Here is a 12,297-nt window from a genome sequence, read left to right on the forward strand (position 1 = left end):
GCAATGTTCACCAGCTCATACAAGGCCAAAATTGAAAGGCAGACTATGATGAGCACTGGCCTAATAACCACTGGCATATATGAAATCTGGATCTGGGAGTGGGTCAAGTGGAAGAGCTTGGGAAACTTCCCTAGTGGGTCACAACTCTCACTGATATCATGGTCCAGGCCTGGGGTTATGCAAGCTGGGCAAAGTAACTCCAATGGCTGGCTAATGTGTGGGTTGGTTATGGAAGGGGACAGACCAGGCAGGGCCGAGCAAACCTTAGCTCACAAGCAAGAACTGAAATCTGGCTGGAGCACAGGTCATGCCGAGCTAGGCTCTCTTATACCTACTGGTCTACGTGAGCCAGGGATGGTAAGCCACAGCATCTAAGAAAAATGCCAAGTCAGGTGAGGGGCTATGCTAAGCTGGGTCAGAGCAACCACTGGCATACACGTGAACTATGGCTGGGAACAGGCCTTACTGGAGAGCTAAGAGGACACCCTGGCTGGGTTGGGGTTCCCACTGGTGAGTGCGGGGGCTGGAGTAGGGGCTATGTTCTGGTTTGGATATGGCTGCCGTGTCCCTTGGCACAAGTGTGGACTGGGACTGGGCGCACCAAGCCAGGCTAGACTCCAGCACCATCTGGTGCTCTGGAGGACCAGTATAGGTGTAGGACAGACTAAGCTAGGTCTCTGCCCCTACTGAGCCATGTGTGAGCCATGTCTGGGTATGGACGAGCCTTGGCTAGGCTGAAACATCCAACAGTAAGAACCAGAACGGGTTGAAGGCCAGTCAGGAAAGGCCACTGTTCCTGCCAGGACAGGAGGTGGACTAAGTAGGGCTGGCTCATGGACCCACTGGTATGCGCGAGATCTGGCATTGGGAGAGGTTCTGATGGGGGAGCCTGGTAACTCCTCTGTCAGAATACAGTCCCTGCATGTGAGTGCAAGAACCATGATAGGGAGCAGCCCAGACCAGGCCAGGGAAAGGAACCCACTGGCATACATTTGGCATAGGCCAGGGGCAGACCAGGCTGAACCAGTTCATATCACCCACTGGCGAATCCGAGCGCCAGAACAGAGTGTGGGTTGGGTCAAATTCGGTCACAATACATAACAGGAACACACTATGGCTGGAATTGGGTATATGCTGGTCTGGGCTAGACTATAACCCTCACTAGCATCAGCTGGAATCGGGATAGGCCTGGCTGGGCCAGGCTACAGCACCCACTGGCAAATGCCAAGGCAAGGGGGGGCCATGCCGGACTGGACAACAGTGCCCAACCAGCACACTTGAGAACCAGGGAGGGAGGGAGCAAAGCCAGTAGGGGGAGTGTGGAGGGCTCCCCTACTGAGCTGCCACTCCTACTGGAAAGTGTGAGTTGGAATGGGGGCAGACCAGAATGGGCAGGGCTACAACACCTGTGGTCCTCATGTGAGCTAGATCAGGGAACAGCCAGGCTTGGCTGACTGTTCCTACTGGGCAAGCATAAATCAGAGTGGGTGAGGGTTGGTTGGGCTTTGCCACAGCATCAGCTGGCAGATGCTGGCACTGGGGGCTAATTCTGTCAAGTTAAACTGCAGAACCATCTGGAGAATGCATGTTCTGGGAGTGGGAGTGAGCCCAGTAGGGAAATAGTGGCACCTCCCTCTTAGGTTATCATTCCCACTGAAGAGCATGAAAGCCAGGACTGTAGCAGCGGTGACAGACAGAACAGCAGCCAGGGACCGGTTGGGTTGCACTAGGCTTCAGTGCCCATTGACATGTATGAGAGCTGAATGGGATATGGGACAGACTGCACCAGTCTGCTGTACATACTGGCAGCACGGGAACCAGGGCAGGGGGCAAGCCTGGTGGGGGTTATTGTGAGTTGCTCCAACTAGGCTGCAGCTCCAACTGGTTTGCATGAGTGTGGTGGGTAGGATCAGGCTGGACTATAACACCCATTGGTTCATGTAGAAGACAGGGCTGGAAACAGAACTGACCCAACAATTGCAACCACCAACATATGCATAAGCTGACTGGGGCGCTGGACTGTGCTGGACCCTGTACTGGCACGCACACGTAAGAATCAGGTCTGGGATCACCTCTGATGAAGTTTTTTTGGGGATCCCTTCAACTGAATGGCTGATCTCAGAACCCCAACCATGAAGATAAGTGCAGGTTTCATGGTCTGACCATGGAATGCATGTGTCAGAACTAGGTCTCTTCAAAGGCTCAGACACAGCAGTGGACAGCATATCCAGGTGCACATGGAGGATATGGCAGTCCATTGGAACCTGCAGGGGACACCTGGTACCAACATAACAATCAACTACCCTAGCCATATGTTGTCAGTGAAAATCTGGGCAAAAGGAGATTCTAGGGTGGACGATGTCAGCCAGTGGATTCTGAAGAGATTTCATCGTGCTTGGAATGGCGAGATTGGCAGCAATTCAGAACTGTTGAACCATCAAACCCACTTGAGCAGGACCCATCAGGGACCTGGGATGGGTGGAAGGTTGGGTGGGGCTTTTCCCTTTATCTCCCCTCGACCACAGACATAGGAAAAATAAAAATAATGTGGAAACAGTGGTCTTACCCGCTTTCCTGTAGCCCTTAACCCTTTGTGCCCTAATCAACTATGTAAAGATTATCAAAATAAAATGACAAAAGAAGAAGGCAGAAGAAGAGGAGGAGGAGGAGCAGGCCTGGCATGGTAGCCTAGTGGCTGAAGTCCTCACCTTGCGTGCGCAAGAATCTCATATGACTGCTGGTTCGTGTCCCGGCTGCTCTACTTCCCATCCAGCTCCCTGCTTATGGCCTGGGAAAGCAGTAGAAGATGGCCCAAAGGTTTGGGACTCTGTGCCTGCATGGGAAACTTTGAAGAAGTTCCTGGCTCCTGGCTCAGGATGGGTTCAACTCCCGCCATAGTGGCCACTTGGGGAGTGAACCACGGGTAGAAGATTTTTTGTCTCTCCTTCCATTATTTGAAAAAATTATCTTCTCTTCATTGAATGACTTTGGCACCTTAGTCCAAAAAATCAATCACCTCCCCTTCCCCGCCCCCGTAGCTGCAGGCCTCCAGTGAAGATTCTAGACAAAGAGTATGTTGACAAGTGTCCAGGCCCAGCACAACAGCTCAATGGCTAGGCCTTCCCTTGCAAGCGCTGGGATCCCTCCCATATGAGCACCTGTTCTTGTCCTGGCTGCTTCATTTCCCATCCAGCTTGTGGCCTGGGAAAGCAGTTGAGGATGGTCCAAGGCATTGGGACCCTGTACTCGTGTGGGAGACCCAAAAGAAGCTCCTGGCTCCTGGCTTCAGATCAGCTCAGCTCCATTTAGAAAGTGAACCCGGGAAGGTGTGGGAAGGGGCGGGGGGAATCCCAGTGCATAAAAAATGTATCACATAATGCAATGTAATTAATTTAAAAAAAATGAAATGCAATAAAAATATGTTTAAAAAAAATAGAAAGTGAACCCGTGGGTGGAAAAAGTTATCTCTCCTTCTCTCCGTAAATCTACCTTTCCAAAAAGAATAAATTTAAAATAAGACAATTATCCCACCCCTCTTCAGGGAGCCAGGCAGGCCTCAGGTGGCACCCAAGTCAGGGCTTCACCACATGCACCGTGGTCCCCTGATCCCTAGTCCAGGCCAGCCCTCACATTTGTCAGGACTAGCCCTGGCCAGCTTCCCTTGGGGAATGAAGGGTGGGCTTGGTTGCAAGTCCTTACTGTCCAGGCAGCCCCCTGAAGGGAAGAAATGGGGATGGACTGGCCGTCTGAGGTGTGAGTTCAAGAGAGAGCTGGGCTGGTGGCTGAAGCATCATGCTGGGCCCATGTGTCCAAGTCAGAGCCTGCCATGCAGCACCACAAACCCCAAAAGATCCAAGAAGCGGTAGCCATGAGGTCACCTGCCCAGCCGCCAGACTTGAATGGCTGCCCTAAAGCATTGGACAGTGCTTCTTCTACCTGGACCCCTTCCTTCCTCCTCCTTCCAGGCCTATCAAGGACCCCAGGAAATTTGTACCTTTGCTGGTAGAAATGTGGGTCACTGTGGTTTGTCCAAGGTCACTGAAGCGGAAGGGCCAGGATCAGGCCTGGATTGTCTTGGACAAACTCAGCCTTGGGCCTTGCTGCTTAGCCCTGGATCACCCTGCTTGCTGTCTCCAGGCACTGGTGGAGGGCGCTTGGGGTGCGATGGGCAGGAATCCGGAATGTGGTCAGGCCTTGTACTTATGTTTCCCAGAGGCCACCCAAGGGGCTGGGCCAGTGTTCCAGGAGGGAGGGACTGGGAAGCCTTGAGGGGTCGCGTGCCACCCATTTTCTGGCTGTGTTCCACAGACATCAGGGGTTATTAAAGATCAAGGAGACCCAGATGCTCAGAGACAGAAACCCTGAGGGGCAACCCAAAATTCCCTCGCAGCTGCACTAGCAGTACAGCCACATTCAGGGCCAGATGCCAACCTCTCACCCATTTAGCTCTGTGGCAAACCCACAGCATGTACATCCATATGTGCACACATTGCATATGTATTCACACACATCAATACACATTCACCCATGAATGCATCCATGGCTGTCTGCCAATGCTGCATCCTCAGATGGGCCCCCTGGGTGCTTGGCTGCAGCTGGTGGTGTCCGGGGTGGGCAGGTGGCCTTCCGGAGGCCACAGGTGCTGCTGAGTGGAGGAGCCACTGAGGAAAGAGGCTGGAAGGAAGCTCAGAGCCCAGTTGCCTCCGTGGTTAGTGGGAGGGCCCCGAGGTCCAGGCTGAAGACCCAGACTCCTCCATTTCTCTCTGAGGCCCAGTGTCACTCAGCCCAACTGTGTGCAGATGCTCCAGCAGGGGCAGTTTGTGTGCTGCAGAACTCAGCATACTGCACTGCCTTCAAGTTAGGCAAAGGCAAGTGGCTCAGGGCTCTCCTGGTGCAGCCCCTGGAGCAGTCCCTCAGGCCAGGGGGCACTCCAGAGCAGCTTAGGTGGGGACATGCTCTCACACTTTGCCCCAGTGTCCACCACCAAGGTCTTCATTCCACCGTCTACTTCCTACTGTGGGCCACTTGATTGTCCCACAGTGGGGTCAGGTGGCATCGACTTGAGCCTAACTGTGTGCTGGCCCTTGGCACTTGTCCCATTTTATCTTCATACCTGTCTGTGGGAAAGAACTCGCTGCCTCTTGGGTAAAGGCACCATCTCGCTCCAAGAAGGTAAGTGATTCCGTGCAGGGTGCCCTGCTGGTTCTTCCCACTTGCAGCATGCTGTAGGGGAGAAGCGAATGTACCTGCAGGGTCTCCATGGAGTCTCTGCAGTGTGAGTACCTGGCCTACAGTTTTGCAGTCTTTATGTAGAGGGGGGCTGGTCCTAGCCACAGGTGGGGGCCATGCACTCCCCCCAAGCCTCCCACCATAAGTACACAGAAGTGGAATTGTCCATGCCGCAACTTTTGCCACACTCAAATATCCTGGTCACTGACACAGGGGACCTGGGGACCGGATGTGGCTCAGGGTGCTATGTGCCGTGGGAGGAAACAAGCATGCTCCCACTCCTAGTCATTCTTGCTGCAACATGGGTTACTTAAAACCTGCTCACAGCCAGAGAATTTCTGCCCTACCCCATGGGATCTGCTGGACACTCACGGAGGTTTGTCTTCCTCTTGCCCATAGTACGTGACACTCAAGAACATCCCTGCCCCAGCCCCAAGTCGCACCTAGACCACACCTGAGAAACACTACCAAGGTCAGGCATTGGGACAGCGGTTAAGAAGCTGCTTAGGACACACCTGGATCCCTTAGCCAAGCAGCCAGGCACAAGTGCTGCCCAGTCCAGTTTCCTGCTGGTGTGCACCCTGGGAAGACAGCCAGGATGGCATCCCAGCCAAGAGGTCTCCACAGGCATGGTTGCTGGATGCCTACTAAGCCACCACTCTGCACCCCCCCACACACATGCTCCACACAGGCCACACCCCTGCCCTGGGGCCACACTTGGTCCCTGGTTCAGAGCAAACAGGTCCTGACTGCTGCTGCCAAGGGTAGCGGCCTCCTTAAGTGCCAACAGCCTGGGGTACAGGAGCCCCTGGTCACCATAGCATGTCTGAATGCCCAGACATGCTAGGTGCTCCTACAACAAATCCTCACAAATTAAGTGGCTTAAAACAACAATGCGTTTATTATCTCACAGCTTTCAGCATCCGACATGAAGCAATTTGATCCTGCGCTCCATGTGGTTCCCCCTAGGTGTGAGGGTCAGCTAAGCTGAAGGACTTGCTTTCAAGTTCATTCGGGTTGTCAGCAGAATCCAGTTTCTTGTGGCTCAACAAGTTCTCTGGGCACCCCTCCAGGCAGGGCACCCCAGCCCTCCTTCTCACTTTAGCTGCTGCACCTGACTCCAGGTGGATAAAATTCTCGTTTGTAAGGACATCACCCGATCAGACCAGTCTACCCGGACACTCCACAGTTACCCAGTTGATAGTCTGCAAGCCTAAATACATCTGCCAAGGTAGGGCTGTCCTTGGCTGCCGCTCGCTTCAGCAGACAGCAACAGTCAAAATGACTGTGCCCATCTTCTTGGCCCTCACTGCCCAGGCAAAAAGCATTAAAGTCCCAGGCAGAAATGAAGACCAGGACAAGATGCTAGGCACACGCTGGGAACCGGCTTGAATTAGGGGAGCTCCTAAGCTTCCCAAGGCATAGTAGGAGGCCCTGCTGTGTGGCCTGAACCAAACAGCTCAGAATGAGGCCTGAGCCTGGAGTTGGGAGCATGGCACTGAAGGACAGAGAACAAGGGTGGGTGAAGGGACAAGTCCCAAGGGGCCATTGCAAGTACTGCCTTTCGCAGCAGGGACTGTCACCAGTCTCTGGGCCACCGGCTCCCTACTCCTACCTCAAGGTAAGGTAGACACTGTTATAGAAGCGGTGGGGCAGGGAAGCCCCAGCACCTGATCAGATGCTGTTCTAGGAAGAGGCAGGACTGGGAGTCAGGCACTACGGCTTGCCACTTACAACACTCACCCCAGGCTTCTCCATTTTTAATTCAACTTCCTGCTCATGCATGTCCCCTGGGAAGCAGTAGGTGATGGCTCAAGTACTTGAATTCCTGCTGCCTATGTGGGAGACTTGGATGGAGTTCCTGGCTCCTGGCTCCGGCCTGGACCGTCTGGTGGGAGGTGGTGCACCAAAAGACAGTAGATCTCTGCCTTTCAAACAAAAATGAAAGCTCAATAAAGAGATGAGGCTGACTGGGGAGTGCAGGTGGAGGGGGATGCCGGGGAGATGCTGAGACATGCCACTGAGGCTATCCTGCCAGAGCAGGACTGATACGGTGGCTTCTAGGCCTGCCTAGTGATGCTGTTGGGGCTCCCCTTGGCACCCACGTCCACCATCAGAGAGAAGCCACCAGGCACTGGCCCTTCCGTCTTCCACCTGTCCTCACTCCTAAGTCACTCTGCTTCCATGTCATTGGGTGGTCCAAGTCAGTGGCTGGAGCTGCTGTCCCGGAAGCAGAAATTCCTTCCCCAAAGCCAAGTCCACCATGAGTCATTACAAAGGTCTAAGGCCAAATGAGAGGCCCGTTAGTGCACACACGACGGTGAGGACAGAGGGACAAGAGTGGAGGGAGGCACATCCCACTGACTGGAGGTCCACGAGGGGCCCTCCTGCAGGTCATGGCCAAGGCTTCCTAAGTGGATTGCACCACCTGCCACACACCGAGAGCATCTTCTCTGTGGCTTGAAGACTTGGCCATATGCGCCCTGCCTTAAGGGTCCTGGGGAGGTCTGCTTGCAGAGATCAGCACCCTGGCCCTGAGCCTGACCAGGAGGCCTCTTCAGCAAGGCAGGAGGCGTGGACATTCTGCTGTTTGAGGGAAGGGCCTGTGGGCTCACCCATGCCCCATGACCAGAGCAGCCCCGTCCCGTAGTTCCTGGCCCCCTCTCCCTGCTTGTGTCACAGCTATCTATCGTTACTCACTCATTCACCTAGTCTTCAGTAAGTCTCAGGCAGCCATACGCCCTCCCTCCAAATTACCACGAGTGAAAGACACAGAAATCCAAGGGCCTGACCAAGGCCGGGAGAGAACCCTGAGGAGCTGAAGTTGCCCGAGGCCTTGGGAAGCAGATTTGGGCACCTTAGGCCCACAGAGATGTGTTGTCCTTACCTTGTCCCTCCACCCCTCCCCCCGCCGCCATCAATCTTGAAGGCTGGTGGGGGGGGGACAAGAAAGGCACTGGAAGGCGACAGGGCTGGGGCAAGCCCCTTCCACCCGCAGCGAGTGCATACTCACCTCCCTTAACTCTCCCCCTCCGTCTAACAGCCAAGCTCAAGTGCGCTGGGCTGGAGCCCTGGGAACTCGCGGGACCCCCAAGGACGGGGAGAGAACTGAGCAAAGCTCTAGCTATTCGCCGGGTGGCTCAGGGAGGGCCAGGGCCGCCCCACGCCCACTTCTGGCAAGGCGACTCCAAGGAAGCATCAGTCTAAGTAAAAGGACTCCTAAACGCAGGAGCTGATCTTGAAAGGTCGGGCAGGCGGGCTGCTGTCATGTGGATCGGCTCTGACTCTGTGCGCACCGCCCGAGCCGCCTGGGACACCCGGGAGGCGCCCCTCTCGCACCGCCCGGGGCGGCCGTGCGCGGGGCGGAGCCTCGGCCGGCAGGCACGTAGGCACGTAGGCACGTAGGCACGTAGGCACGGGGGCGGGCCCGGGCGGAAGTCACGTAGCTCAGGTCCGCTGCTCTTCCCGCGGCGCCTAGTGCTCTCAGTTCGTCGCAGCAGCCCCACAGTGCAACAGCCAACATGCCGATGTTCGTGGTGAACACCAACGTGCCCCGCGCCTCCGTGCCGGACGGGCTCCTGTCCGAGCTCACCCAGCAGCTGGCGCAGGCCACGGGCAAGCCGGCGCAGGTTTGCCGGGAGAGGGACAGGAAGAGGGGGTGGCCGCCCAAGTGGTCCCAGGCTGGCGGGTGGAGCGGACGCGGGGCGATGGAGGGGCGGGCGTGGACCCGGGGGCGGTGGGCGCCCGGTGCGCGGGGCGCGAGGCGCGAGGTCGCCGGGCTGAGCTGACCGCGCCCCTCCCTCGCAGTACATCGCAGTGCACGTGGTCCCGGACCAGCTCATGGCGTTCAGCGGCTCCAGCGAGCCGTGCGCGCTCTGCAGTCTGCACAGCATCGGCAAAATAGGCGCCGCGCAGAACCGCACCTACAGCAAGCTGCTTTGCGGCCTGCTGGCCGAGCGCCTGCGGATCAGCCCAGACAGGTACGTGGGGCCGCCGCGAGGCGGAAGGGCGCCCTGGGGCCACGCAGTCCACTGAGCCCGCCTTTCACCCCGTGCAGGATCTACATCAACTACTACGACATGAGTGCGGCCAACGTGGGCTGGAACGGCTCTACCTTCGCCTGAGGACCGCCCTAGCTTTGCCGCTGCCCTGCACCCTTCATCAGCAGTGTCCCTGCCCACTGTCCGCCCCCGCTCCCAAATCGGGAGAAATAAAACGGTTCAGAGACCACAACTGCCTCGAGAAGCTTCCCTGACTTGCAGAGAGAAGGGTGAAGGGGTGGGATCAGGGCCAGGCTGGCTGGGGAAACCTCCCACCCTTTCTGCACTAGTCTTTGTTTCTCAAGGGAGGTGGGGTGGAGGGAGGGTGGACTCCTGGCTCTTGTTCCCCCTCCCCAGGATGCAACAATCAAATAGCCACCAGAACCCCCCAGCCAGGCCGTCCTATTTTCCTCCCAGTGTGGAGGCCCTGCTCTGCCACCAGCGCATGCTGTCAGGGAAAAGCTGTGTGTGGGAGTGGGAGGGTGGTTGGACTCAAGCTCTGACCTTTGTGAATGAATCAGCCCTAGGCTGGGGGCCTCCACTCATTCTCCCCCTGCATTGCCCAAGGAGGGAAAAGTTCTAAAAGTCTTCTGTGTTGTGAAACGCGAGGACAGCCGCAGATACACCAGTCTGTCTTCCACCTCCCCACCCCCTGCCCCCAGCACACACCTGGCCTGTGTTGCTGTCCCACCCCACCCCACTACTTCAGTTCCCTGGGAAGACCCCAAGTCCCTGGGTTCCTTTGTAGCTCCAGTGATACTTTATGAAGTGTCCAGCCTGAGGCAGCCCAGTCAAGAACAAAGTGGAGGGGACACACTTCATTTGGTGGGATGAAACATTGCCTGGTTGAGACTGGCAAAATGAAGGCAGTCCCCATCTTTTAAAAAATAGAAATGGACAGATTTCCCAGTGGGACCTGGGCTCCCCCAGCCTCCTGCGGGTGTCGTCGAGGGGAGGGTGCAGAAGGCAGGGACCTCAGCTCCCTGCAGGGGCCTTGCCTTCCCCCAGGTCTTTGGTCTCCAGGTGGCGAGATTCCTGACTACACAATCTACTCCACAGTGCGGGAGCCAGCAGCCTTTGGGCCCACACCGCCCACAGGTCCGTCGTCAGGTGGGGCCACTCCACCAGATAGAGACAGAAATCATAGACACCCCGAGTGTGTTACCCAAGTTGGGGGCTGGTGCTCCTAGGACCCTCTCACCTCCCTCCTTGGTTCAGTCCGGGCACAGTTCTAGCTTCTGTAGAGTGACTTGTTTTTCTTTCACAGGAATGTAAGTGGGTTTTTCAGGGACTAGGGACACCAGGCCAGTGACTTTTTGTAACTTTGTTACTGCCTTCCTCGGGAAATCTTCCCCAAGGCTGCCTGGCCCGTCCCACTGCTCCCAGCTGCCTGTGAGAAGGAACGAGTCAGCCCTGTGCATGCAAAGAGACCCATCTGGGGACAAGGGCAGGTAGCCAGCTTGGGACATCCAACCCAGGCTGGAAGCAGGGAACAATGCAAGGGCAACCTCAGAACTGCAGACACCAGCAACCCCTGCCCACCCCAGCCAGGGCTTAGGGCCACACCCTCTCTGCCACTCCGCCTCCCTCGCAGAACTGCCCTCACCGGCTTTGCGAATGTGTTCTGTTTTCTTTTAGTCTCAGCAGTGTCAATCTTGAGAATTCCCCTCTCTCACACCCACCCAGTCTTGCACCTCTAGGATTTTTGTCCAGACGATCAGCTGGAATTCAGGGAGTCTGGAAGGATCCGGAGCCAATGCTACTTTCACTTTGGGGAGGAAGGTTGCACTTGTCCACTCTGTTGGTCTCTGAAGCATATCTCTGTGGTGGTCTGTGTGCTCCCTAGCCTAGCACCTCCATGCTGCTCCCCCTCTGTCCTTAGGGCTGTGCATGGGCCCTGCTGGGCTCACAAGTGTTCCTCATCTCAGCAGGCTTTGGAGACTGGGGGGACCTCTCCTTTGGATCTGGCTATGCTCACCCCAACCCCCCATTCCCAGCTCAGATCTAATTTTGCCTTCAGGCTTGGCCCTGTGTGGGTACCCAGCACTCTACCCCCGACAGAGAACAGGTGCGTAGAAGCCTCTAGTTCAACTCCCTCATTTCACTGATGAGTGGGGGACAAGGCTCATGTGAGGGGAGTAAGCTTAGCAATCGGGGAGGCGTGCCCCCCAATACACAGGCCTGAGTCCTTCCAGCCAGTTGGAGAACTGGCAGGAAGACCAACCACAAAAAAGGGGTCTTTTGTTTCATTCCTGGATCCCTGGCCCTGCCCAGCCATACATGCCACCTTCCAGCCTCTGGACCTCCTCACCCTTCCACTAGCCCTTGCTCCCTCCACAACTTTTCTTGTCCCCTCTGCGAATGCCAGTGACTTTACACACACACACCCAAGGCACCCCGCCCCCAGCAACCTTTGAAAGGGCAGCTACTACTGCTAAGTAGTAGCTGGGGTATGGAGCAGGATGGGCGGAGCTGCACACAGGATGTCCCTGTTGTCTCATCATTGGGGGGTGCTTCACCTGTCCCTGCCCCCCCCAGCTGTCCTCACACTGCGCCTTTGAATGTTTGGCCCCCACCCGCCCACTCAGCCCCACACAGTTATTCAGGCCCAGGCACACCCATGCCTTCCTTGGGAAATCTTCCCCAAGGCTACCTGGCCCGTCCCACTGCTCAGCTCCAGCTCTGTGACTCGTGGACTGGTGGCCCAGGAACCCCTTTGGTACCTGGTCCTTTCATTGGGAAAGCTAGCAGCAGCATAGGCTCCTTGTGGGCACCCTGTGGTCCGCTCCCCCAGCCCTTCATCACTTTGGCGGCCTGGACCCAGCCACGTGGAGCTCAAGTCCCCTCACTTGGCCTTCATGTGCCTGCAAATGTGAAGTGATGGGATGCATCACTCTCCAGTGAGGGCGTATTTCACATCCTGAGGCACTTAATCTGTGGTGTGCCTATTAGGGGGTCGCTTTCCCTCTGCCCCCAGGAGGCACTGCTGGTCCTTACACAGCACACAGGCAGGACCAGGGCAGGTTGG

General features: G+C 56.4%; 1 protein-coding gene across 1 annotated transcript; it reads left to right on the forward strand.

Annotated features, from left to right (window-relative positions):
• The first annotated feature begins 8,668 nt into the window (after positions 1 to 8,668).
• MIF (macrophage migration inhibitory factor) lies at positions 8,669 to 9,462 on the forward strand. The gene is made up of 3 exons (XM_004592023.3): positions 8,669 to 8,858; positions 9,037 to 9,209; positions 9,287 to 9,462. Exons 1-3 carry the CDS (start codon positions 8,751 to 8,753, stop codon positions 9,351 to 9,353), a joined length of 348 nt encoding a protein of 115 aa, XP_004592080.2. The 5' UTR covers positions 8,669 to 8,750; the 3' UTR covers positions 9,354 to 9,462.
• Positions 9,463 to 12,297: the final 2,835 nt, after the last annotated feature.

The sequence above is a fragment of the Ochotona princeps genome, chromosome 29 (genome assembly GCF_030435755.1).
Source record: "Ochotona princeps isolate mOchPri1 chromosome 29, mOchPri1.hap1, whole genome shotgun sequence".
Classification (NCBI taxonomy): Eukaryota; Metazoa; Chordata; class Mammalia; order Lagomorpha; family Ochotonidae; genus Ochotona; species Ochotona princeps.